This window comes from Trachymyrmex cornetzi, unplaced genomic scaffold (genome assembly GCF_001594075.2).
Source record: "Trachymyrmex cornetzi isolate Tcor2-1 unplaced genomic scaffold, Tcor1.1 scaffold627, whole genome shotgun sequence".
Taxonomy (NCBI): Eukaryota; Metazoa; Arthropoda; class Insecta; order Hymenoptera; family Formicidae; genus Trachymyrmex; species Trachymyrmex cornetzi.
In genome coordinates, this window is record NW_017299945.1 from 158,591 (window position 1) to 184,397 (window position 25,807).

Here is a 25,807-nt window from a genome sequence, read left to right on the forward strand (position 1 = left end):
TTACTTGAACGTGATTAAAGATGTGAAAAAATTCTATAATTCAGTTCGAGAAAATTTTGCGATGACAATTTCTGCGACAGATATATTTAATTTTAATTTTTATACACAAACAACTTTTAATATACGCGAACACACATATACAACATTGCAATACTTACAAAAAATTTATAAATCTTAAACAAAGGCATAATGTATGATAAAAGTATAAGATAAATTTAAATAATTTTTAAATCATTCTGAACAATTAATTATATCTGAGTTGGTTGTGTTTCTAAACGTAGTTTCATAAAACTATATCCAATTTGACTATTCTATAGAGAATTCTAAGTACAAAAAATAAAAACAAATAGAAGAATAATAAATTATTGTAAATGAATTTTAAACATACACACATATATATATATATATTTCTTCTTACATCAACCAAAATTTGTACATGTAATCAAAATTTATACATATGAAACCATTACAAAGAAAAAGAGAGAAGTATGTCTAAGTCAGTCAGTCATATGTATAAAAATACTATATCAAGGATATTTTTGCATTTTGCACAAAATATGCACAAATGGCAAGGCAGATTGTGTATTATTTTGTACATTTGTACTTTATGTTTGTGTTAATTGTCCATGATTATATAACCTAAGTTTCTTTGCAGAAAGACTTGTTAAAAATAAGTTATTATTAATATTAAATGAGCATAGATCCATAATAGAATCTGACACTGGAAGATTATGCAACTTCTGACCGCTCGCTACACTCCATAATGATACACTGCTACTGGACTCTATGTATGCTGCGACTAATGTATCGTCTTCTACAGATAAATAACATGGTCGAGATAAAAGTTGTTGAGAATTACCAGCTTGGAATGTATGTACGGCATTATATGTAACTATCTCTTCGTTAGATGTATTTTTTTCAATAGTACATACTATATGTCTTGCGTGTGGCTGCCTAGAATTAGGACGGGATGATATAAGACAATGGTGATTTTTTTCATCATAGCGTACTGAAACAAAAGGCCCCTCTATAAACATCTGTTTAGATAGATAGTTGGTATCCTTAATTTCATATGTGTAACACGTATTTAAACGACATGCTATAAATCCACCTCTACTGATACCACTGCCAGGATTTGGCGGCACTCCTGCCATTGATACAACTGGTGATTTATCCCCGTTACCGCCTAAAACGCTAAGAGCAGAGGAAGTTTGTCTAATATCAAATTGGGAGATAACTCCATTTTGCGCACCGGTCAGAAAAACGTTTGGATTGTCACCCGACCAACAACAACTCCAAAGTGGATATTCTGTTTGGTACGTGTGCACCGTCATATTATTTTGGATGTCTACTAGCTTAGCACATTTATCAAAACCAACACTAAGAAGAATTGTTTGTTGCGTGGAATGAAAAGTCAAATCTCTTATAGCTTGAGTGTGTAAGAAAATAAATTGCCGTAAATTGAAGCATTCACAATCCATTTTCCTTATGCCGTACCCATTGAATAATGCGGTTGTTGACTTTTGAGAAACAGCCAGTAATTTATACCATGGATTATAATCTAAGACGCGACAGCCACCATCCTTACAGATTTCTACAGATTGTTCTAAATGAAACTTCCTTGAAGTAAGACTCGATGCACTTGGGCAAGTATCAACATTGACTTTTGATTTTTGATTTTCCATTTCGGTAATACGTTTTTTCATGCTATTTACGTGCTCCTCGTATACTTTTAGACGAATGTTAGCACAGGTTAACTCCTTCCGTAAATTATTCTTTTCAGCTGACACCTTAATTAAATCTTTTTTCAGATTGTCATATTCGGTAGAGTCAATTGCTGTCAGCTTTTTCGCATATAGCATCCTAATATGTTTCACCGAGGCTTTCTTATTGCATTGTGGGCAACGACGATTCGTACTGTTGCAAGAATACTGTAACCATCTTAGAATGCAACTATGCCCGAAGAGATGTCCACAGCGTAAACAGCACAAACGATGTTCTCCCGAGCTGGTCCATTGCTCCATGCATATTGGACATGACTGATCAGAGTCTACATCCGAGACATCCAAGTTTATACTCATTGCATTTGCTACAAGAGAATTAATTTTATTTAGTCAGACACAGTTATATACACACATACAAAGAGTTTATAGAAGTTTTACACTGCGACAATTCTATTACAGTACAATACATACTTTGTTGTGAACTTTTAGTTCCAGTATCACTTTCCTCATTATTTTGTACATCATTGGGAATAACGTTTTCATTTTCGTGTTGATCTTCTACATCTTGCCCTTCCACTTGCATTTGTTCTTCTACTCGTACTTGTTCTTCTGCTTGTACTCGATCTTCTGCCTGCACCTGCTCCTCTATTTGCATTTGCTCTTCTACATTTTCATCTGTAACAGTAATATTGCCAAATGTTTGCTGACTTAAAGTCTAATATTGTAAACAAATATAATATTGAACATTTAATATTCTTCCTTATTGTAAAAAGTACATAATTGTTAATTACATTATATTCCACAAGTCGAATAACAAATAATGCCGAAAAAAGAAATATGCATATCCTTTTTATTCATTGTATACTTACTGCCTTCCATAACCTTTAATTTTTACTCGATCGTCGACTGGACTCTTTAGACATAAATAAAGTACGTAATCTCCTTTTCCACTCGATATCTATTGTAGATTGGGACACACATAAGATTATTTAATAAATCGTCTTCTTCTCTTTTTAATCGTTAGACTATAAATTAACCGAAAAGCCGGTTGATTTGTTATGAAAACAATAGCATTAAAGATAGGGGCAGAGCAGATTATGGAAATAAGACCTGTCGATCCTTGGAAATTTGTTGGAGGCGAATTTCTATTTGATATAATTATAGTAGTTAAAATACCGAATAAATTATAATCATGAATATATGTCTGTGACAGCCTATGTACCTAATATTAGATGTAATCAGATGTAATGAAGAGATAAAAGACGAAAAAATGTAAAAAAAACTTTTCAATTTTAAAGTAACACGACAAATATACTTAAATGAGTTGTTTACAATAATATTTTGACTGTGTTTAGAAGACAAGTCGCTCAATATCAGCTGATTCTTTATTACGATTCTTTTAAAATCTAAATATTTAAATCTAGATACATGTAATAACTATATTGACTAGATACACACTAAACACAATATATTCCTTCTTGTGACGTATCATATGGTTTGCGCCATGTTGAGAATTAAGACATTAGCACCTCTGTATTTAGGGGCCGACATTATTACATTTATTCTTTTCTCCTCTACTGTCGGTAAAAGCTTAATTTTGTTCGCGTTGCTCGAAATTCCTCAAAATTTTTCTACTAATTAAAGTGAGATAAATAGATAGAATTTATTACACTTTAGCGTACAGCCAAGAAGGGGACTTGGTTTACAATAACTCCTTAACTCATTCATACTCGCATACCTCTCTTGCTTACAATCACACCTAGCTTAAAGTGAGATAAATATATATTCGGGCGTTGAAGGGAGAGAATACCAAGATGCTGAGTGCAACAAATTTAAGCAACGCAAACGGACCTAATGTTTAATTCTTAATTATTGGACGATATGATTCGACCTTAACACAATTATAATTATTAATACATTATGCTACAAATGCACCTAATGTTTATAAAGATTCGCAAAACCTTCAGCATAAGCTGGTTAGAGCCAATTTTCCTTTGAATAATTACAGTATTGTATTTTTTACTTTATAAAAATTAGGTGCATTTGTAGCGTACGTATGTATTACAATAATTATAATTGTACACATAACACACATACATAAAATAAAACATACATAACATATAGATATATACATGAATATAAATATAATAAATATATATAAATCAATATATAATACATACGAAACCCATACAGCAACATCGCTGCAAAATCTCTGCAATATTGCTGCAACATGTAACTTTTGTGCAACTTTGCGCTGTAGAGGAAATATAAATATAATAAACATACATGTATAACATAAAATAAAAATAATTGACATACGTACTGCGTATTTCATAAAAAGAACTTCGAAATATTTTGAAGTGAGCCAAATATTCAATAGTGTGACATTATATATAAAATATTTAATTTCTTTTCATATGTATATTATATATGTAATCCGTCATTACATTACACATACAATCTTTTTGGTTAGTTACGCAAAAATATTTCTTCATTACATTCAAATTGCTATATACAATTTGATGACATAAAGTAACTCTATATCAAGAAATAACAAAGAAATCGCAGATTATACTCACGCTACGCATATTTCGCTACATTTTGCTTGCTCAAGCAAAGAACGCGATGCAGTGTTTCGAAGGTAAAAATAGGAAGGTAAAATTAATATTTCCAAATAAAAAATATTCTTTTCTTTTCAAACGGTACACATGTTTCTTGATGAATCTTTTAGGAAACCGTATATGTGTGACATCTGATTTATATTATTATACATCAACTTCTTTTTGATATATTTTTGGATGTTTAAAATTAGTTGGTCTATTGAAAAAACTAAAAAAATGTTTTATCTATTAAATAATGATGTATTAAGATAATTAAATATTTTTTAATTATATTATTATAACATAATATATTATGAATACTTACAATACATATTATATAATAATTTTATGTTTATGTGTTCTGGTATTTATTAAATTATTATTATACATATACATGTATAATACATAATACATAATTTAATAATACAGAAAATTACGTTGATAGAAAAAATTGTAAATATTGTAAAATATAAAATACTGAAAAAATGTTTACGTACAATAAAAGTTGTCCCTATTATGCAGAAACGACGGCCGCGTGCAAAAAATTCTCTGCAAAACTATTCTCATACGCATGAACGTTTTCCGACCAAAGCAAAGAGCATTCACAATTCAAAAGGATCAAGTTTTAAACAAAGCTATTCTAAGCTTCAGCGAAACGATGAATATTGTGATAATACGTCGTGTCTAAAAAAAGACGCGTTTGATTTATTGGAATCTCTCTTTGACTTGAAGAAACCATTGAATTTGAGCAATGTACTTCCTTTCGCACTCCATTATCATAAGCAAAAATTAATCAAAACATCCAATGCTACAAAATCAGAACCATTCGTAAAAGCATTATTTCTGCAATCCTTTTCTTCACAGACAAATATTGAGCCATTTGTTTTCAAAGCGGTAATTATGCTATTATATCATAATATTCTATCGCATTTCATTCTCCAATTATTCGATTGCTTATATTCGTTTTTATATACTTGAGTAACAAAAATTAATTTTCTATTGCTCAAAATCATTAAAAAATAAGAGTAACAAAGGGCTGAAACAATTTATGGTTTTTTATAATTTTTATATATGGAATTTTTATACTTTCATACTTTATATCATGATAAAACTAATAATTTTTTCAGTATGAAAAACATGACAGAGTAAAAGTCGAACAAAATACAAATAATCAAATAAAGAAAAATATAGAAAACAAATTCCTGTTAAAAGTCTCAAAATCCGTGGAATTGCAATTAAATGATTTGATTCACTATCAACAAAATCGCTCAGTGTAACCATTCCTTTGTTTGCGTAGTATTTTTACACGTTATGTCCAGTAACATCATAAAATATAATAACATATGTATGTAGAAATATGGCTGAAAACAAGATACCGGACAGTGAGGTGCAAGAAGAGGAAGAAAAGAAAGCAACAGTTGAAGATACTATCGTAGACGAAGGATCTGCAGCGATAGAAGATCTTAAGGAACAACAAATTGAAACTAAAAAAAAGAATAATGATGAAGATGAGCGAGAAGACGAAGCTAAGGATAAGGATAAAAATAAAACTACAGGAGATCAAGCTAATGACAAAGACGAAGTTGAGAAAAATAAAACTCATGATAAAAACGAAAATGAAGGAACTAAAACTGATGATAAAGATAAAATTGAAGGAATTAGAATTGATGAGATCAAAGGAGATAAAGTTGATGATAAAATTGAAAACAATGGTAAAAATAACATGATAATAAAAAAAAAATTAAAGATAGAAATAATTTACCAGAAAAATCTCTGTTTTATATTTTATTTTATGGAAGATATATTTCAATTATTTAAAACTAATAACGCAAATGATATAAATTAATAACGTCTAATTGTATAACATCCATTTCTCTCTTTTTCTCTTTCTTTCACTCTTTTATTTTCAAATTATTACAAGTAAATTTTAAAAGCGTAGATGAAGTGACAAAATCTGAGGAATTTGTAAAACCGACAATAAGCGCACCTGTTAAAACTGATGATATACTCGTAGAAGTAAAAGTAATGAATGAGAGATTTATTCTGCTAACAGATGAAGTCAAACAATTAAAGCGTGAAGTTTTTGAATTGTCAGAGGTAATCAGAGGCTTCATTATTATTTAATATAACTTTATTAATGTGATAATTATAATTTGTAAGAATATTTCTTAATCAGAAATCCGAATTAACAGAAGAAGATAAGCTAGCGTTTCAAGAGAAACAAAACATTCTCACTTCAAAAGTAGCGGAACTGGAGCAATTAACGCAAAAAATTTATAAAGTATACGTATTACGAAAATACTTAAAAGATATATTATATACATATATAATAATCCTACTTAAATTTCTATTTATAAAAATCCTACTTATATTTTACATGTAATCATATCTTTGCAATAAGCTCGAAATTCTGCAATAATGCATGTCAATAAAATAAAATTAATAAAATAAAATATTGCTAATTGTTAAAAATATAATGTGATAAATATATTGCAGGCGCGAAAGGAAGTAGAACGGCTTCGTAAAGTGGAAAAAGAAACTGAGATAAAAAAAAGAGACATAGAACCATTCAACAAAATTTTAGAAGATCGCTTCGAGATACCGCAAATACAATATCCTGAAGATAAGTAAGTCATATTTTATTCATACAAAATGCTGCTAGCCAATCAAGATCATATCTCGGTCATATATTCTTATTAGGCTTCCAAGAGTAATTGTTTGTGGTTACACGGACGTGCTTCCAAAACTCGTAGTAGCGGATACCGAACGGAAGGGAAGGGAAAAGTGTTTTGAAAAATTAACCGGTAAACTAACCGAGTCTTTAACGATGCAGGAAAAATTGGTCAAAGAAAACGCGCAATTGGAAGGTGGAAAGTATGTTTGTCTTTTGTATAATGAATATTCTAAATATACATTCTATACATAAATACGTAAATAAAGTAAATGAATTATATTTAATATAAAAATTACATCTACACATATATAAAAATTTTCCAAGGAATATTTGATATTCGATTAATATTATGACTATACATATAAGTGATTATAAAATAGCATAAAGTATATTAAGAGTAAAATTTAGATTTGCTTTTAAGATGTCTATATATTTTAAGAAAACAAACAAACTTAATATTTTAATTAAACTAAAGTTAAAATAATAGCTTTGAATAAGATAAACAGAAACAAATGTATCAATTGACTTTTTCAGAACACTCGATATATGCAAAAAAAAATTTAATATCCGATAGTCACTTTATTTATATGACAAATAATAGACGATCAATGAAATGCTTGAAAATTAAACGGTTCCCTCGGTGACGATTTCACGATGTTTTCAGCAATTTGAAGCATGTCAATCATACGTCACTTATATATACGTAATCCGGTTTGTTATGATATACTGATATCATAACAATAAATGAAATGTGCACGTTAATGACTATTGTTTCGTTCGCGAAAGTTTTACAACACCTTAATCTTAATTTTAAATAATCTTTTTATATTCGTCTCACTTTAATATATTCTGATATATATTAAAATAAAGTGAAAAATGAAGATTGTATGGAAAGCTGTGTTGTCCTGCGAAATAGGTACAAACTAGAAGAAGCGTTGCTAGAAAAAGATACAGCTCTCGAAAGTTTACAGAAGAAGGTATGCGGCCTGCAAGCAGAAATGCGTATAATTGTCAAAGAAAATATGGAGTTGAGTCGCCAATTGGCTACTTTAAATCAACTAGTGATTAGACCTACTTGCTGTTACACCTGCCCAGGTATTACTCCGTCTTCTCCATCAACGTCACCGACGTTATCTTCGCGTCCGCATGTCAGCGCACAACCTCGAGACGACGTTTACTATCAATGTAAATGCTATTTGCGATCGCCGTATACTGACACTTTATCACCAACTACGGAAACTGCATGCAGTAAGACGAATAATTGATAGAATATGATAGTTCAGCCGTTAAGAAATAATGTAATAAGAAGCGTGAGATATTTTGCATATTTGTTAAAAGAAAGCCGTTTGCAAAGGCGATAAATTTTTTGTGTAAAAAAAAGAATGTTTAATCTCACAGATTCACCGAGGCTTACAGGAGGTGGATCGCCAACAGAGGAACGTTATCTCGCAGATAGCAACGATTTACAAAACATAGAGATGTGTTCCCGAGGTCCAGCCGTTGTTAAGCCATTGCTTCCTCGGGGAACATGTCCTGCAGAATTGGAAGATAAACTTGCAACATATGGCAATAGTACTAAACAATTAGTAAGTTTTAAAACGTGTTTGAAATAAACGCGATCCTTTTTACAATAGTAAAAATTGAGAACAATATAAAAAAATAATTGAAAGAAATTTTTTAAGCTGCAATCTTTACAATCCTTACATACAGTTTGATAAATCACAATATAAGCAGTAAGAAGAGATAACAATTTTTAGATATTTTATACATTTCTATTTCAAAACTAATCAATTCTTTATTTATTGTTCATACATTAATTATATGAAATGGTAAAACATATACATATAATATATATAATAAATTCTATATCTGATATATTGTGAAAAATTAGTTAAAAACTAATTGATGAAATCCATGGAATGTAATGTTGGTTAATTTTATTCCAGGAACAACAGTTAGGCAGTATGGAGACTGAGGTACGTAACATGCAGATGGAACTAGCAAATGTGCAGCGGGAGCGACAACAGTTGGAACAGCAACGTAAACTGCTCAAATGCACAGGACCTTGTGCACCGTGCGCTTGTTGCCCACCTCCGACTTCGACATGTGTGACACCCACGTCAGGACTTCCGTTAATGGGAATTTCCAAAATACCTACAATGTCTGCGATGCCTCTCACCCAGGTACCTGTACGGTTTATATTTTAACCAATTTTTCAAATAATATTCACCTCAAATAATATGAGCTTTTAACGTGTATACTTCTTTTTAATATATTTTGTAATTTTTATATCCCGCCTCCCATAATTAAAGCGTGTTATTTGTTTCCGCTATTTATACAGAACTGATATAACTAGCGAGTAAAGGGTAATATATTTTTTATCAAATATAGACGACTATACAGGCTGCACCTCTAATGTGCACTGGTTCTTGTACAAACGCTGCCATGGTAAGGCTATAAGCAAATTTAATTTGTATGCTTTGAATAATCATAATAACATAACTTATGACCGAAGGGCAGTAGTACTTGCGTTCAACAATTACGCGATCTTCGTGAACAATATGCCCGGCTTCAAGATGATTATAAAAGTAAGTTGTGTGAGGTATCGTGTATGAGGACAGAAGCAGAGAAATTCAAACAAGATTTGCGCGATGCAAAGGAAGAGAAGGAACGAATGGAGATAAAACTGATAGACGTTCAAGAACGATTAAAATTTTTAGAAACAGAGAAGGGAAAATTTGAAGGTAATTCACACACACACACACACACACACAACACACACACACACTATAGAAATAACAACTATGATATAAAGCTTTGAATTAATATATGTAACAAAAAGCATATTAATTTCGAGACAGGTCATAAGGAACATCTCATCGAACAGGAACAAGCTCTGATGGTGGCGAAGCAACGCTTTCGAGAAGCGCAAGATGAATTAGAGGAGCTTCGTTCCTTAATTCAAGATCAAGCTGCTCAACTGGAAGATTATCGCAATAAATATTTGCAAGTTGTTATCGTTGCGACTTTCTGAATAAATTATATTCGAGATATTTTTCCTCAAGTGTAAGCGAATATAAAAATGAAATCAATATAATCAATATAATCTTAGGCCCAGCAACAAGTTGAAGAACAGCGCAGACAACTAGACCTTATGGAAATGGACAATGCACGAATGAACGAGAATGTTACTTTGGAAATAGGACGTGTTAAAGTATATCAAATACTATAATTGCAATTTGTTCGAATTATGTAGATATTTTCATTCTGTATATATATATATATATATATGTAATTAACGCAATTTCAATCAATTTCAAGAGAAATTAGCCGAGCTTGCACCGTTGCCTGATATCTTGAAACAAATGCAAATGAAGATGCAGGAAGCGCAACAGATGCGCTTAGTCGCTGAACGTAGCTGTGAGGATCTGTCGCGAGAATTGCTAGGGTGCAAAGATAAGATTCAAACTTTGCAAAATCAATTGGACGTATTGCGCACTGAGCATCAAACACTTCAGGTTGTAATTTGCTACATAATTTGACATAATAGTAACTTCATTGTTAATTAAAAATAATTAATTACTTATATAGGATGAAAGGGGACTTGGTTCCGGCAAGTCCGAAGAGATGGAAAAAAAGTGTGGCGAGTTGCGACACGAAAACGAAAGAATGAAAAACACATTGGCACGATTTGAGGAACACGAAGCACAGTTGCAAAAACGTATTGACGAGAAAATGCACGAAAACACGCAACTGTCATCAATGTTGGAACAGGTATGTGTTGAGTGAGAGAGAGAGAGAAATTTAGCGATAAAAAAATGTTATCCGCAAATACTAGAATCTTCTCCTTCTGTTTAAGATAAGGGAGGATTCCGCTAGACAAGTAGCGAGAACAAAGGAACGATGCGAAACTATGCGAAGATCGATGCAAGGCCAGATTGCCGAAATGGAAAGGCAATTGGCACAGTGTAGAGCAACAGCGCGTGCCGCCCAACGAGACAGAGATGAGGTAACGATTGCAAATACCATGTAGAAATGTTAATAGATAGGAGTGTATTTACGACACGTTTCTCGTTAACTTATGCAGATCAGACAAAAGATGCAGAGTCAAATAAATAACTTAAACGAGGCATTTAAACACGCGCAAGGCCGTATAAAATCGTTACAGGGTCATGTAAACTATCTCAAGACTTCTTACAGCAATATCTTTCTCGGACAAGGAGAAGCACCGACAAGTGCTTTGCCAGTAGATGATTCTTGCGATTGTAACTATTAAATGCACATGATTTTTCAATAATAATCCTATATATTTTTGTTCGATATAGCGAAATTAAAATATATTACTCGAACGTCACACACAAACCTTGTTATGCATTTATACTTTAAGTAATGACATTTTGATACAATTGACAAAGTTGATTGATAAATAACTGTTATACCATGTCACCTTTTTTTATAAATTTTGAAATTATAAGACACATTTAAAACATATAATAAAAAAATAAAATCAAAACTTATGCACATTTACTGTATGACGATTACTTATATCATTATTCTTAACACATGGTTTAATCGTAGTACTTATCATATACTATTTCACACAAATTTCTTCACATGGAAAATATATTATGAATGCATAGATACAATGCTTTCTTATCAGAAATTTTAACAAAAATGGCATGTATCATTGTTAGATATGCATATATTGGATGTAAACATATCTTTTTAATTATATATGTTTTATTTAACGACTATGGTTTTTTTTATAAGCAATAAAGTAGGACGATACTATGATAGTTCCATAGTGGCTGAGAAAAAAATAAACGATAAAAATATGATGTATGTACATTTGAAAAAAATTAACATTAAGATGGATTTCTTTAGTTTGTATCCACTGAATGAAGCATATTGAGCATATTAAGAATAGCATCCGAACGTGATCGCATCCTTTCCATTTCCATTCGAAATTCTTCCAATTGAGATTCAATTCGCTGTGCGTATGCATGGCAGCATCTGTAAATAAGTAAAACAACCTTGATATTAAAAGATTGATATTATATAATCTAAGGAGCAGATATATAGTTTTATTACAATTTAAGATTTTCACTTTTACTAACAAAAGATATTACAAATTTCATAAATAATGTTATATATCTAGTTGCTATCACAATTATGGAATGTACTGTATAATGAAAAGTTTTAAGAAATATTTGAATGCACACCTTCCAGGTTGCCCTGCATTTGAACACAACGGTTCTGGAGATGCACACGGCGAAATTTTGATTTGTGGAGAACAACTTCTTAAATAAGATTCCTTCTCGTGTGTACAGCTTTTGTTATTACCGGATACATTAGGATTAGAATTATAACAATCTCCACACCCTCGTACGAGATCCATTAAAATTCCTCGTACCCTTTTCCCAATTATTCTTCGTCGTCTCGCCTAAAGAGAAAATAATTACGAGTCACACATACAGTTATAATCATACAAATTTTTGTTACATTCATAAAATTATTCGTACATGACGACGTAAACTCACCTCTGGTCTTTCACTACATTGTTTCAGCTTTATTAACGGCTCTTCTTCATGTATATTAGGAGATGAGTGACTACATGATTCGTTACATTCCCGATCTATATTCATCATTAGTGGCTCACAAGTTTCTTTTAACATGGTACATTTGTGATTTTCTTGACAATTCTCTGGATTGTGCGGTGAATGATGATACGTTGTACAATTTTTACAAATGTGCTCGTTGCCTTCTGAGGCAATATTTTCATGTAAATGCTTGTTAGGCTCTAGGTTTTTTGAAAAACTTTGTCGATGTTCTTGGGTGCTTAACTTTTCTTTGCTATAAATAAAACTATCTTCAAACTTTTGCTTTTCGTTATGTAAGGAACAATTGCACTTCTTCTCTGACGTGTCTATATCATGAGTGCAGCAGGAATGTAATTTTTCTTGGGGATGTATTCGTTTATATCTTAGCCATTCCTTACGATATTTTGGGAAATCACAGTCTTCGCATGCATTTGAACTACATAATTTATCTGCTTTATCTGTAGAACAAGATGCTTTTGCTATGTTAAACGAAGGTGAATGTAGACATGAAGAATTAGATGCTGCTGAGGATAGTTCAAATTTAGGAGGACTTTTTGATTTTTTACTTGTTGAACATACTAAATTACTGCCATTGAATCTGGTATTTGGTGTCTTTTGCCAATAATAATGATTTTTGTCTTTCACTTTAGTAGACGCTTCCATATCATTTTCAGTTTCAGCAGTGGATTCTTGACTGATCTGAAAAGTACATATTAATTTGAGTACAACGGAATCTTGAAATTAGTTTCTTTATAAATTATAATTTATAAGGTCACACTTACCTCTTTACCCCAAATGTTGATTGTTCCGTTCATTTCAGACATTCTTACTTCTACATTACCAAGTAAGTACGGACCGCATTCTCGCCTGCGTCCTTTTTCATTAATAGCCTTATCATATTCAGGCTCCTCTGCTAGAATGAGAAAACTGCGATCTTTACTATTTTCATCCTCGCGATATACAAAACACTTAACATTATCCTCTGGATCATCAGCGGTTTCTGTCTTGCTCTCTACCATAGATGTAGCAGCTCCTAATTGACTTGTATTAGCATTAGGTAAACTTGATTGCAAATCTACATTCTTATTTACCGAATCACACGAGTTTTTAAACTGTGATTCTGAAGGCGTTTCACTTAACTTTGGATATGATTCTACAGAAGTTTGGGAAACTTTGAAAGATTGTAGAAAATTAGATGGCTCAAGAATGTCTGTAATCTTTCTTTTCTTAGAGCTGGAAGGGAGACATTGATAATTACTCTCATCATTTTGCAGATCCATCGATATATTTTCATTTAATCTTTTCTTTGAATTTTGTATCAATGGACTTTCTGGCTTTGTTTTTCCCTGTGTAATACTTGAAAGAGTTTGCAAGATTCGGGAGGAAGTAATAAATGCACGTGATAATGAACGCGTTTTTCTTGGTGTACCGTCAGTCAGTACTATACTATCGTCAGACTGTAACGTTTTTGTTATTTCAGGTGGTTTAATGGATACTGATAAATTACAAGCACTGGAACTCCACTGATCTATAGAGCTTAGCGTCGAAGCTACACTACTACCTGATATTTTATTATTGGATTGTTTGACATGTGTAGGCTCAGTTTGATCTTGGGGTTGATTAGATATAGAATCAATAAAAACGTCCGTTTGAACTGATGCAACCTTCTGTTCCGGAGGTTTGTTTTCTTTTTCATATTTTGCTAATGTTTTTCTCAGTTCGTCCAATTCCCGTTTCATTTTTAAATTTTCCATAAGCTGCTTTTGATATGTATCAAGCAGACTGTTATATTTTACAGTCTTCTGTGTTAATTTCTTTTTCAATGTGGTAACTTCTGAGATATCCAAAGTAGTCTTAAATTCTTCATTTGTTTTCTCAAAAGTTATTTGCTCATTATTATGTTTTGCTTCATCTGACATTGTCTTAATGCTCTTTATATTCTCAATCCTTAAAGAACAAGCATCTTCTTCCCCATCTGTGGACACTTCCATTAGATCTGAATTATTAAATGCCTCAGATTGAATATGTTCTTGCTCAATAACATGGGCGTTCTTATTTAAATCAGTTTTCTGACTAGAATTAGAAGTGCCATGCATATACTCGTCATAACTTAAAGTTCGCAAATCGTAAAATACCGTTGGTATTTCTTGATGACCATTTTGAGTGAGGGGTGAAAAATTTGGAATTTCTTTATCAGTATAATTGAATTTTAGTGATTTATCTTCAATTGTTCCATTTTGTTTTTGCATTTTACCATCTGTATTCGCAAGATCTCCTTCATTTTGTGTTGACTCAAATGGTATATCTATTTGAACTTGAGTCTGTATGGATTCCTCATGTATTGACTCTAAACAGTTTTTATTTTCTTGTCCATTCAATATTATTGGCGTAGTAATAGTATTGTAGGCCACTTTATCCATGCTATTCTCGCATGTCTCGGCGATTTCTAACTCCTTGATCGTTCTTTCGGCATAATCTTTTATTGTCTTGTTAGTCACTGTAGATGTTATTTTTTCTGTATCATTGTTTTTGTGATCGCTGTTGCTTTTATAGTCGGTTGTATCTTCCTGATGTTGTTTTACATGTTTTTCCGTGGAACGTCTATTTTGGTCTTTTATATCTTTGATATAGCGTTTAACTTTGCTTTGCACATAATGATATTTTCCTGGTATTGGTTGCTTTCTCTGAATCATAGAATACACAATAGCTTGTTCTGGAATGTTTGGATAATTTGGTCTTAAACCTTGTGAGTGTCTCCTTTTAAAATATCCGTCATTCATATTATTCTCGTACATTTTCAAATCTTGAAGAGAAAGGCTCTTTTCTTTGTGACGATTTTTCAATCTCCTATTGAAGACAAAATCATCAGATCTTCCATCATAATAATCTATCTCGTAATTATCATCGATACCATCATCATGCATTTGTCTAGGACTGTCTTCATCATCTTCCTCATCCTCGTCATCTTCATCATCATCATCCTCGTCATCCATTAAATGCTTCATGTTACTTGGATGATCCGAATCAAAATCATTATCAAGCTCTAAATTTTCCATATCTGTAACATAATGGAAACTACATACTAAAAAATATTAAGTTATTCAGCCACAACAGTAGGCACTTGATCGGCGGTGAAAAAATGAATTTTAGGAGTTTAGGGTTATAAGACCAGAAGCATAGTCTAAATCAGGCACAAGTCTCTTTATTATTAACCAACTTACCGTCACTATCTCCATATTCATCTTCGTCATCTTCGTCGTTATAAGGATGTTGATCGGTTTCTTCTCCAGATGATAAAACATAAACGCTACTCGGCGCTTGATCGTCGCTGGGATAGGGACTCGGGCTACGATCCCCTTCCATCTCTTGAGACTCATTTTCATGCTGCTTCATGTTGACGATGTCCGAGTCATCTGGTCTTGTGATACTAGACACACTGATGTACGTCGGCATTTCCTCATCCTCGAGCAGAGCCGTATCGGCCTGATTCATTAATTTCGTTTCGCTCTTGGATGAATCGTTAGGTAGATCTTCCATCGCCTTTGTCTCCGTCTCGGTGTCGTCGGGCGAGTGCTCGCTGTTCTCCGACATCGTGGAAAACTACGGGCGAGAAGGAATCACGGATTATCTTATCGACTGATGCGATCTGACGATCGAAGAGAGTGAAGACGACGGGATTAATTCGTTGTCCGATTTATTTCCGATTATTTCCAAACACGAGTAGAAAAACGTTTGCCGGCTGGGCGAACATACGTGGCGCGCAATGGAATACACTTTTTTCATCAGCCGCCATTACAGGCCGCACTTTCGACGATATCTCGTAATATCATCGTGCCGCATCGTTTACTCTTTACGTGTCGTCGCAAATAATTCGCGTTCTCGCTCGATCGGATGGCCGTTGAGACTTGAGACACGCACTCTCTCTTAATCTCTTTCTTTCAGCACCGATCCACGCAAGATTAATGACCTGCACGTTGCAGGACTAGGTATATAACGTACATATATACGCGCGCGTGATGGAGAGAATCGAGCGGCCACCTCTTTTCACCCACGAACTCGTGTTCCAACTCGTCGTTGAAATTCGACGTGACCGCGTCGTAATAATTGACAGTTTGATTGACTCGTGCCGAGTGTGTCAATCGATCGAAATTACGGTTTGGATCGTTTCATTTAGAATTTACAGCAAGCACTCCTCGCACCGTGTACGTACGTACATACAAACGTATACACAGTAACCGCCGACACCGCTGTAAAGTGTAAATGCCGAGGTTAATGCCACTCACGCGCATGCGCGCGCTCTGTAGTCTGTCTGTGGTATTACGAGTTACGACTTGCGAGTCGTAGGGAACCGCACCAATCTCGCGTCATCTCACGTATACGTATACTCACATATACGGCGGTATAGCGTGCGTCGTGTGTGTACACACGGCGAAAACTCCTTTTAATTCGTTTTATTACGACAATCGATCCCGGCCTTTGACGACTCTCATACGAATTACGAACGAAAATTCATAGGGCGCCTCTTTCCTTCTTTCCTCTTTTTTCGACAAACCTAACCTGGCATTCCACAGTGATCATCGCAGTGAACGTTCGCGAAAGTTCTGCACGATTGCACGAGCGCGCGCACGACAATCCGTGAATCCGTTTCTAACCTCCTCGTTGGAGCGAGCGAGAGAAGGAAAGAAACGTCCTCTGAACTTTTGTTTCACAATTCACGATGTCTGCGATTGGACTTCCTCTTACTATCGAGTTCGGGTAAGACCGAGAAAATTGCAATTCCATTACACAAGCGTGTACGAGTATGCGTCATGCGATGCGACGATCGAGTAACAAATCACGCCTTCACGTTTGTCGAATATTCGCAGAGGTGGAGCAGAGTTGCTGTTTGATGGAAAGAAGCGGCACGAGGTGGACTTACCCGGTGAGGAATGTAAGTGTATCCTCACGCGTATTAGCTCGTGTCCGTTTGTCTCGTTAATAATAATAATAATCAGTCGATTCTGCTCAGGGACGCTGAAACGACTGCTAAGCTGGCTGCGGGATAACCTCTTGACTGAACGATCCGAGCTCTTCATGCAGGGCGACACGGTGTAAGTGTAACGTGATCCTACATACACTCGTACACCCCGTCGATGTTTGCCGCCGCGCGAAATAAAAGAACTTTAAAGAATTCTAATAACGCAATATCCGCAGTATTGCGCCGTGTTGATTGAACTGCAGGTTTACCTTGCGTCACACATCAGTCACGTGAATGCGCACTATTGCGCACAGTCCGCGATTGAACGGAATCGACCACGACCGACGACGACGGCCGACATCGCGAATGAAGATGGCCGCATACACTACATACATATACATGCACACTCAGTAATCAGGCGCATATCGCGCCGGTCGCACGCGCAATGCACAGATGTCAGTATCTGTATCTTCCGGTGCATTGCCGTACCCTCGAGGCTCTGGACTAATGCAAAAATCCGGTTTACCTCGGTTTAAATCTACAATAGATTTTTAAGCCTCAAGCCATAAGGAATGGACGAATCACAATCAATTATTCTCCTCCCATTCGGCTGTAGTTGGTCAATTTCTTATGGTTTAAGGCTTAAAACACCTATTGTAGATCCGGCCGGACTTATATAAACATGAGGCATAAAACATGAGACGTATAAGAAAAGCAACCAATCAAAGTCCTTTATTTCACGGAAAGGAAGGAAATTAAGGACTTTGATTGGTTCATTTTCTTATGCCTCATGCGTGTTATGCATTATGCAAGAGTCTGTGCTCCCCTCTTTAGGATATATCCACACAAACTTGCATAGCATATAGTTATTCCCTGTTTCCTGTGCTTATTGTGTTTCCAGCTTTACGCGGCAAATACATCTCATGGGACTCCATCCTTATGGCCGCAGGCACAGACTCTTGCATAAAGCACTATGCATAGTGCATACAGAAATTAACCAATTGAAATTCTTCTTTTCCATGGAATGGGAGGAAGGAGCCTTTAGCAGCTGCAGCACAGATTTTTGCATTAGTCCGGATATATAATGGGTGTTTTAAACCTTAAGCAGTAAAATTTGACCAATCAGATGAAATGATTCGTCCATTTCTTATGATTAAAGATTTAACAACCTATTGTAGATCCGGGCTTACGCATCTTACGAAATGAATGAATTATAGTCAATTATTCTCCTCGCATTCAATTGTAATTGGTCAATTTCTACGGCTTAGTGCTTAAAAATGGTAGAAAATGGTTTAGGGTCTCGGTATTCATAGTCAATTCTTATATTTAAGACTATCTTAAGTACAGTCTTAAGATGTTATGAATCAATCAACATTGGGTGCATTCAGAACGACAACCGCTCATTAAGCGCTCAGGGAGCTTTTTCATCTGTGATTGGTCTATATTATATTTAGGATATAATGGAATATGCCAATCATGATGAAAAAGCTCACTGTGCGCTCAGTGAGCGGTTGTCGTTCTGAATGGAAGAGCCTTATTGTATGTATACCCAAGGACTTCGATTCTTTCCCTCATCAAGTCGAACTTGTATCAAGTCGAACGGGCCTATTGTCTTAAAATGCTAATACTACTCTGTGATTGGCTTATGACATCTTAAAATTGTAAGTAAAACGCTCTTAAATATAAGATTCGAATATGAATATTGGTTCTAAATCTATACCATCTACATATATCTTCTTAGGCCGGAATCAGACTACGCATTGAAGATTGATATTGGAATTTTACCAATGAGGACAAAGGAATTTTAGCTTCTATTGTTTTCTATCGGTCAAATTTCAATCTTTCAATCTTCAATGCGTATTGCGTAGTCTAATTCCGGTATTTCCTTACATCATGATATACGAGACGTATCTTGTCGCGAAGATTGTTGTTTTTCGAGTAGCAATAAATTAAAAGACGCGCGTTTTACACTAGATATCGAACCCAAAAAATTATGGCCCGCATTCAGTACGCGCCTTTATCGGTAAAAGCGCGTTCTGAATACGGGCCTTTATAAATACGGAATTGTGTCGTGTATGAATCGCGTTCTTGGGTAATCGCGTCTTTTGCAGCCGATTGAAAATTGTATGGTAAAACATTTACAGTAACGTGATTTAATTCGGTTATTCTCATTATCAATTTAACGTATGTTATGTTTTGACATATTGTATTTTTTACATTAAACCGGTGTTGGTAAGTCGGATAATCAGAGAGAAAGACTCGACTTCTCTCGTCACTGTTGAAAATTGTAATTTCGCAAATATGCCGGAGATCTATGATTTATCAGATTAAATATCGCGAGTTAAGATGACCGCTTTTCACGTCGTTGATTAGTGTAGTGTTCGCTTTCGTGGCGTAATGATAATGATTTGTGCAATGATTGGATTTGCGAGATGTTATCTTTCGATAAAGTTGTTACGAGACTGAAACGAGAATATGATAGCGGCGTATATTTCACATTTTTCTCGATTTTAGTTTGTTCTTTTTTTACATTTCGCTCGAAGGAAAAAGGGAAAGAAAATATTGAAAATCGCGAATTCGAGATCAAAACGATGAAATGGCGTATACGGTACGCGTCTGTATGATGCAAGCGAGCGTAGTGAAGTCGGCTGCGAAAGTCGCGGTCGTGTCGATTGGCCAATTCTATAGGCTCAACGACTCGAATGGTATCAGCCAATCGGCTGAACGATATTGGTGGGGACGTCCATTTTGAAATTTTCGTTTTTGCGAGTGACGGTTAACAGTTTTCCGCAGTGAATGATCGGGGCTGATCACGGTGGGTTTTCGCTCGCTTATTGTTTCGTGTTCGTTTCGCGTTTGTTTCGCGCTCGTTTCGCGTCTGTTTCGCGCTTGTACCTCCAACTTCCCGTAATTGATGGAGAATACGGTATCTGTAAGTTTTCGACACACAATACGCTGGCAGCAGCGGAACGAGCGCAACTCGATTTAAAAAGTTTATCTTGTTTCTCTAGGAGACCGGGCATCTTAGTTCTGGTTAACGATGCCGACTGGGAATTACTGGTGAGTTTTGGGCAGTGTCTGTTCCATTTACTGTTTTTCATTTACACGTATATCTATGTGCAATATACTTCTCGGATATCACATATTGGAGCAATTTTTATGAGAGAATTATGCCAGTGTATTCGATGATCGTAAGTTCTTTTGATTAAAAGTTCAAGAATCATTATTCGACTACATCTTTCTCGGCCAATTTGGAGGTAATTATTTAGAATATCCCTCACCTAGGCTCAAATCTTAATAAAAATACACTTATTCGACGTGTTTTCACTCAGAAGGAAAGAATCTGGCCAAAAAAATATGGTTCTATGTATACGTTCTGCATTAATTACATAAATTCACTGCTTTAAAATTGCTTTAAAAACACATTTGCTGCTTTACAAACACAAATTCACTGCCTTAAGCACAAATTCTTTGCATTAGCAGTGAATTTGTGTTTTTGAAGCAGAGAATTTGTGTCTTTAAAGCAGTGAATTTGTGTAATTAATGCAGAACGTATACATAGAGCTGTATCGAATCGCAAGATGATAGATATCTTAATCTCTAAAATCTCCTACTTTAACACTTACTCGAATCACGAGGCCAACTGCCGTGTTTTTTTGCCATTCTTTCGTTTTGAGTGAAAACACGTCGAATAAGTGCATTTTTATTAAGATTTGAGATGGGGAAGGGAAGGAGGTATTCTAAATAATTACCAAAATTAATGATTGTTTTATCGCTTTTGGTGAAAAATCGAAGAACACTATTTGTGTTTAGTATTAATTAAATTTTTAACTAATGCTATTTTTTACGAGTGAAATCAAAGTTGAACTTTTTGTATAAAGTCATTAAATTTCGCGTTACTTATGCTAATTCATGGAAAATTGTAAAATAATGTTATCAGGATTGCAAAACGAAAGAATAGTGTATAATAAATTTACAATTATTTATCTATTATATTTTTTAATGGTAACTAAAAAATTTTCAAATCTGATTTAACATTTATAAAATTAAATTAATATTCATTTTCTTACAAGACAAATTTTTTATGTACGCGTCTTAAATATATATATATATATATATATATATATTCGAATTATTAAAACTTCAGTTTAAGGAAAATCTTTTAAATATAGATTTAAATGCACAACGAGAATGGCAGACGGATTTAAATTCGAAAAGGATTGAATGGATTACTTAGCTACCTGATTCTTAAGTCGTCACACTGATACGAGAAGTTAATGCACCGTGTTCGGCAACTGAATTCTTTGAAGACGAGATTTATATTCTCTTTTCTAAAATTAATAAAAGTTTATTAGTAGAGAAACATATTTAAATGTTCAATAAAAGTAACTACTTTCTTTGCGCAATAACTGTTTAAAGTTTTTTCAAGAATTTCATACAAGTTCTCTATCAGATTCAGCTATTTCAATATTTATATATTGTATATTCCGTGTATAATTTTTTATACATTTTTTATACCTATTTCGAAATCTTTTTTCCTTTGCTTGCAATAAGTTTAGAATACATTTTCTAATGAAGAGTTGCAGCAAGAATCATAATCAGACAAAAACAATTCAAAATATTTTTGGATTAATGTACAAGATTGGGCTGAAAATAGAAGAAAAGCAAATTATGAATAAAAATCATAAGATTTTATTTAAACTTGTTTTTTACCGAACTATTTTTCGATAATTTTCTGTTATATAGACTTCACGCTGTCGAGAGATATTAATAATTTTATTTACAACGTACAGTATTTATAAAACTACAGTTTTATTATTATCAAATAAGAATGTTTCCATGATACAATAACTACACTATATACATTATATACATATAACTATCTACAATAAATACACACTACCAAGTAGTTTGAACGAGGTATACAAACATCTCACGTGGAAGGGAACATATTAAAAATTGTTTGTTTATTTTAGGATTAATAAAATCAAGAGCTTGAACGATTTGCGAGAGCCGGAAAGTTACCGAGTGATGATTTAAAATATTAATCTCAAACGCACAGAGAAATGCTACGGAGGCGGATGATACCCCTCGTCGCACGATATTTCTTTTCCCACGTCGCCAACTCCCGCAGTGACACACGACTGTTTCTGGCGTCTGACAAACGGGATACCCCGTGACCGGTTTTTACAAACGGCATAATCGGTCTGTCGGCTACCATCGCCATCGCTACTTGCGCGCTAGATAGGGTGCGGGATAACGCGGAGCAACTCCGGACGCTGAAAGGGCGCAAATGACCTCGGTTTGCCACACCCACGGAGAGAATTATCATTTTAAATTTGTAAATGTACACGCCGCGGCTATTAGGAGGAAAGACGTGGTTCTCGCCGGGGTAACGTTCGAGCGGGAAGATGCTGCAGCATCGGGGAGCGTCGGAACGAGGGAAAAGATGATGGCTCTGGCCATTATTATGATAATACCGTCGCTTCTTGGCGAAGCTTCTCCGCGCAGCTTTGGCTTTTGCGTTTCCGCGTCTTTTCGCTCGGCTCGCTTCTCTTCTCAAGGCGCACACACACACACACACACACACGCACGCACGCACGCGCGCGCGCGCGCGCACACACACACACACACACACACACACACACACACAGTATACATGTCATCTGCTTTCCTTTTCACCCGTTTCTTTTTCCACCCGCGTCCCTCTTTTCCCATAATACAGTTGCGCTCGTGAAAATCTAACTTTTTCAAATCTTGCGTATCTGTGTAATGGATATCTTTGCTATCTCGATAGTAAAAGGATGTTGAAAGGCATGAATTCAGAGTTAAAGATGAAATCTTTGTAAAGTCAATCTACCTTCATTTAGGGTATATAGGACATTCATTGAATTTTCATTTATATCATAGATTTCTTAACCAACTCTTTTCCTTGATTTTAGTACATCAAGCCGTAACTATTATTTAAATAAATGACTGAAGGTCTGTAAGGGTTTTTATAACTCAAACTCCTATAGGATGCAAATAATAAAATTTTAATTTCAAATAAACTCTATTAAAAAGATGTAATAAAATTTTTTGATCGAAGTTTAAAATTGAAAAATAAAGTAAAATTATAATAAAGTACAATTTAAAGTAAAGTGAAAATTATCGCTTGTATTATTTATTTGAAGTGTTTACTTAAAACTTCTGTGGTAAAAAATTATACGAAGAAATAGCACACAATTAAATTTTGAATGAAAATTGACTTTTGATTTCTTAAAGAATATATAGATATTGATATATGTAAATTAAAATATTTCCTTAAGCTTATTATTTTTTGTCATGTTTTATGTTAGGTTTTATTTCGCATCGTTCGGTTGACCAAAAAGATATAAGAAGATATAATTTCAGGGTGAAGGCGATTATAAACTATGCCCGCGGGACAAAGTGCTCTTCATCTCGACGCTGCACGGAGGATAGAAGGTACGAATTTTCAATACTGAAAATCTAAGATAAGTCATCTGAATATTGTAAACTTTTTTTTATGTACATGAAATATTTTATACTTCAAATTACTGCATTTTAAATGCGACATGAGAAAATAAAATATTTTTTGTAAAGTATACGTCAGTTTCAAATAATAATTATGATATTATTTGTTTCATTGCATTATAGTTCTGGGTGGATCAAAGTTTTCGAAATATTATTATAATTGCAATATTTTTATGAGAAAAAGTTGCTCTTTGCTGTGAATCTTCATTTTCAAATTACCAGATTTATTTTTAAAATTATTTGGTCTCTCTCTCTCTCTCTCACATGATTGGGAGATTTTTACCTTTCAAAACAAATGATACAATATTGCGAAAAATAATAGATTTCTTTTGCAATAATTTATGCAATAAATTTAACGTGTATTTTAATATTATTAGAATTAATTATTCAATAATTCATATTTTCGAAGTTTACAATTAGATATTATTCATTTACATGTTAATTTGCAAACTATCATATGATCTGTGAATAATAAGTTATCACGTTGTGTGCGCGAGTTAACAAAAGTTTTAAATTGCGGCAATTAGTGATCATATATATAATTTGACTTTATAGTCACGCGTGAATTGCATGTTTCCCTTGTTGGTTTCACGTTACCATTTTGTAAAAAATATAACGCAAAGTGGGATATCCATTCGAATATCACGTTTATCAGAATCACATGTGCTGCAATTCGATGGATATTTAATTAAAAGTAAAAATTGCCGAACTTTAAAAATATTTATTTTTGGTAAATCGAGATATTTGTAGATGAATAAAAGATTTTTTTTTACGTATTTTATACAATATTATATAAAGTATTTAAATTGTGAAATTATTTTCTGATCAACATTTACTATACTTTTACTAATATTTCATTAACATTCCAATTTTCAATCTGCAATACTATTGTCATACTTGTTCTTCGAAGCCACACATCCTCTTCCTAGTTTCCTGGCTGTGAGCGCAATTTAATAGCAATGCGTACCTCATATATAAATTATAAGCTTGAATAGCTTTACGTATATTGCGTCAAAATTGCGTAACACACAACGCGAGGTAACCGCGTTTCTCTCTTATTAAAAGAAAGGAGTTGGGTGATGGAAAACTGATATGAAAATTTTGTACAAGTATTACAAAATTGTTAAATTGTGTTTTATGTCGATAAATATATATTTGATGTCTCTAGAAATTTCATACAAATACCAAAAGCATTCTATAGTTTTTAATTAATTAAAATACACAGTGCATATCTGTGTTCCACTATACATATCATATCTTTGTTTAAATTTTTAATTAAGTTTTTGATTAGGCACATGTAGTATATGTGTTGTGTAAAATTTAAACAAAAAGATATGATATAGTGGAACACAGTTGTGAATTTTTAGTTAACCAACATCATGATGGTTTTGTTGCAAAATCTTGATGTTGCTTGTAATTAAAAAGACTCTTAGTCTTTATCTTTTTTAAAAATCAACATGCACACATATTAATGCATTAATTACTATATATTAAACTCTCTATTCGAAGAAACGTTACATGAATACTAATATATATATATTCTACGTATATTACTCTATGTATCCGAGCAGAAATGAATCTAGCCAATTTGATTTACCATCTAGGCACTAGACAGCATTTACTAGATAAGATTTCTAACTCGTCACTGGATTGGCACTAGCTAATATTTCGTAATATCAATAAATCTGTCTAGTGACTGCCTAGTAATTACGATGTAA

General features: G+C 33.7%; 4 protein-coding genes across 10 annotated transcripts in view; 2 read left to right on the plus strand and 2 right to left on the minus strand.

Moving 5' to 3' along the window:
• Positions 1-568: 568 nt before the first annotated feature.
• On the minus strand, positions 569-3,991 carry Rfwd3 (ring finger and WD repeat domain 3). 5 transcript variants are annotated; one of them, XM_018516326.1, is made up of 5 exons: positions 3,183-3,227; positions 2,594-2,682; positions 2,196-2,399; positions 1,112-2,089; positions 569-1,009 (listed from the first exon to the last, which is right to left on the minus strand). In XM_018516326.1, exons 2-5 carry the CDS (start codon positions 2,601-2,603, stop codon positions 606-608), a joined length of 1,596 nt encoding a protein of 531 aa, XP_018371828.1. In that variant the 5' UTR covers positions 2,604-2,682; positions 3,183-3,227; the 3' UTR covers positions 569-605. The 5 variants fall into 5 exon arrangements, with proteins under 5 accessions (XP_018371828.1, XP_018371825.1, XP_018371824.1 ...); XM_018516323.1 differs by lacking the exon at positions 3,183-3,227 and adding an exon at positions 3,905-3,991 and having other exon boundaries at positions 569-2,089; XM_018516322.1 differs by having other exon boundaries at positions 569-2,089.
• Positions 3,992-4,198: 207 nt separating this feature from the next.
• Positions 4,199-11,327, plus strand: LOC108766822 (early endosome antigen 1). 3 transcript variants are annotated; one of them, XM_018516341.1, is made up of 19 exons: positions 4,199-4,379; positions 4,847-5,218; positions 5,452-5,597; positions 5,678-6,036; positions 6,264-6,421; positions 6,501-6,605; positions 6,821-6,951; positions 7,025-7,198; positions 7,915-8,246; positions 8,397-8,584; positions 8,945-9,181; positions 9,390-9,446; positions 9,514-9,742; positions 9,860-10,008; positions 10,111-10,212; positions 10,307-10,516; positions 10,590-10,772; positions 10,858-11,007; positions 11,086-11,327. In XM_018516341.1, exons 1-19 carry the CDS (start codon positions 4,350-4,352, stop codon positions 11,272-11,274), a joined length of 3,501 nt encoding a protein of 1,166 aa, XP_018371843.1. In that variant the 5' UTR covers positions 4,199-4,349; the 3' UTR covers positions 11,275-11,327. The 3 variants fall into 3 exon arrangements, with proteins under 3 accessions (XP_018371843.1, XP_018371845.1, XP_018371844.1); XM_018516343.1 differs by having other exon boundaries at positions 4,293-4,365; XM_018516342.1 differs by lacking the exons at positions 4,199-4,379; positions 5,452-5,597 and having other exon boundaries at positions 5,140-5,218.
• A 444-nt stretch (positions 11,328-11,771) lies between these two features.
• LOC108766819 (MATH and LRR domain-containing protein PFE0570w) lies at positions 11,772-17,602 on the minus strand. The gene is made up of 6 exons (XM_018516339.1): positions 17,517-17,602; positions 15,820-16,198; positions 13,381-15,656; positions 12,539-13,297; positions 12,221-12,441; positions 11,772-12,011 (listed from the first exon to the last, which is right to left on the minus strand). The coding sequence occupies exons 2-6, from the start codon at positions 16,187-16,189 to the stop codon at positions 11,879-11,881; spliced, it is 3,759 nt and encodes a 1,252-aa protein (XP_018371841.1). The 5' UTR covers positions 16,190-16,198; positions 17,517-17,602; the 3' UTR covers positions 11,772-11,878.
• The window catches only part of Urm1 (Ubiquitin-related modifier 1), a 45,859-nt gene continuing 36,967 nt past the window's right edge, over positions 16,916-25,807 (plus strand). The window contains exons 1-5 of the mRNA XM_018516340.1: positions 16,916-17,353; positions 17,464-17,528; positions 17,607-17,688; positions 20,567-20,615; positions 23,949-24,020. Of these exons, the coding sequence (XP_018371842.1) occupies positions 17,316-17,353; positions 17,464-17,528; positions 17,607-17,688; positions 20,567-20,615; positions 23,949-24,017 (303 nt within the window). The 5' untranslated portion in view covers positions 16,916-17,315 and the 3' untranslated portion in view covers positions 24,018-24,020. The remainder of the gene's footprint in view (positions 17,354-17,463; positions 17,529-17,606; positions 17,689-20,566; positions 20,616-23,948; positions 24,021-25,807) is intronic.

What these genes read in the sequence shown, in the direction of transcription:
- LOC108766819 (XM_018516339.1), bottom strand. Translation starts at nt 16,189, where the DNA reads ATGTCGGAGAACAGCGAGCACTCGCCCGACGACACCGAGACGGAGACA. An exon ending in TGAATATGGAGATAGTGACG is followed by an intron (nt 15,657 to 15,819) that starts GTAAGTTGGTTA and finishes ATTATGTTACAG; the next exon opens with ATATGGAAAATTTAGAGCTT. An exon ending in TCAACATTTGGGGTAAAGAG is followed by an intron (nt 13,298 to 13,380) that starts GTAAGTGTGACC and finishes TGTACTTTTCAG; the next exon opens with ATCAGTCAAGAATCCACTGC.
- Rfwd3 (XM_018516323.1), bottom strand. An exon ending in AACTAAAAGTTCACAACAAA is followed by an intron (nt 2,090 to 2,195) that starts GTATGTATTGTA and finishes ATTCTCTTGTAG; the next exon opens with CAAATGCAATGAGTATAAAC.
- LOC108766822 (XM_018516341.1), top strand. Translation starts at nt 4,350, where the DNA reads ATGCAGTGTTTCGAAGGTAAAAATAGGAAG. An exon ending in AAGTTTTTGAATTGTCAGAG is followed by an intron (nt 6,422 to 6,500) that starts GTAATCAGAGGC and finishes TTTCTTAATCAG; the next exon opens with AAATCCGAATTAACAGAAGA. An exon ending in GCAATAGTACTAAACAATTA is followed by an intron (nt 8,585 to 8,944) that starts GTAAGTTTTAAA and finishes ATTTTATTCCAG; the next exon opens with GAACAACAGTTAGGCAGTAT.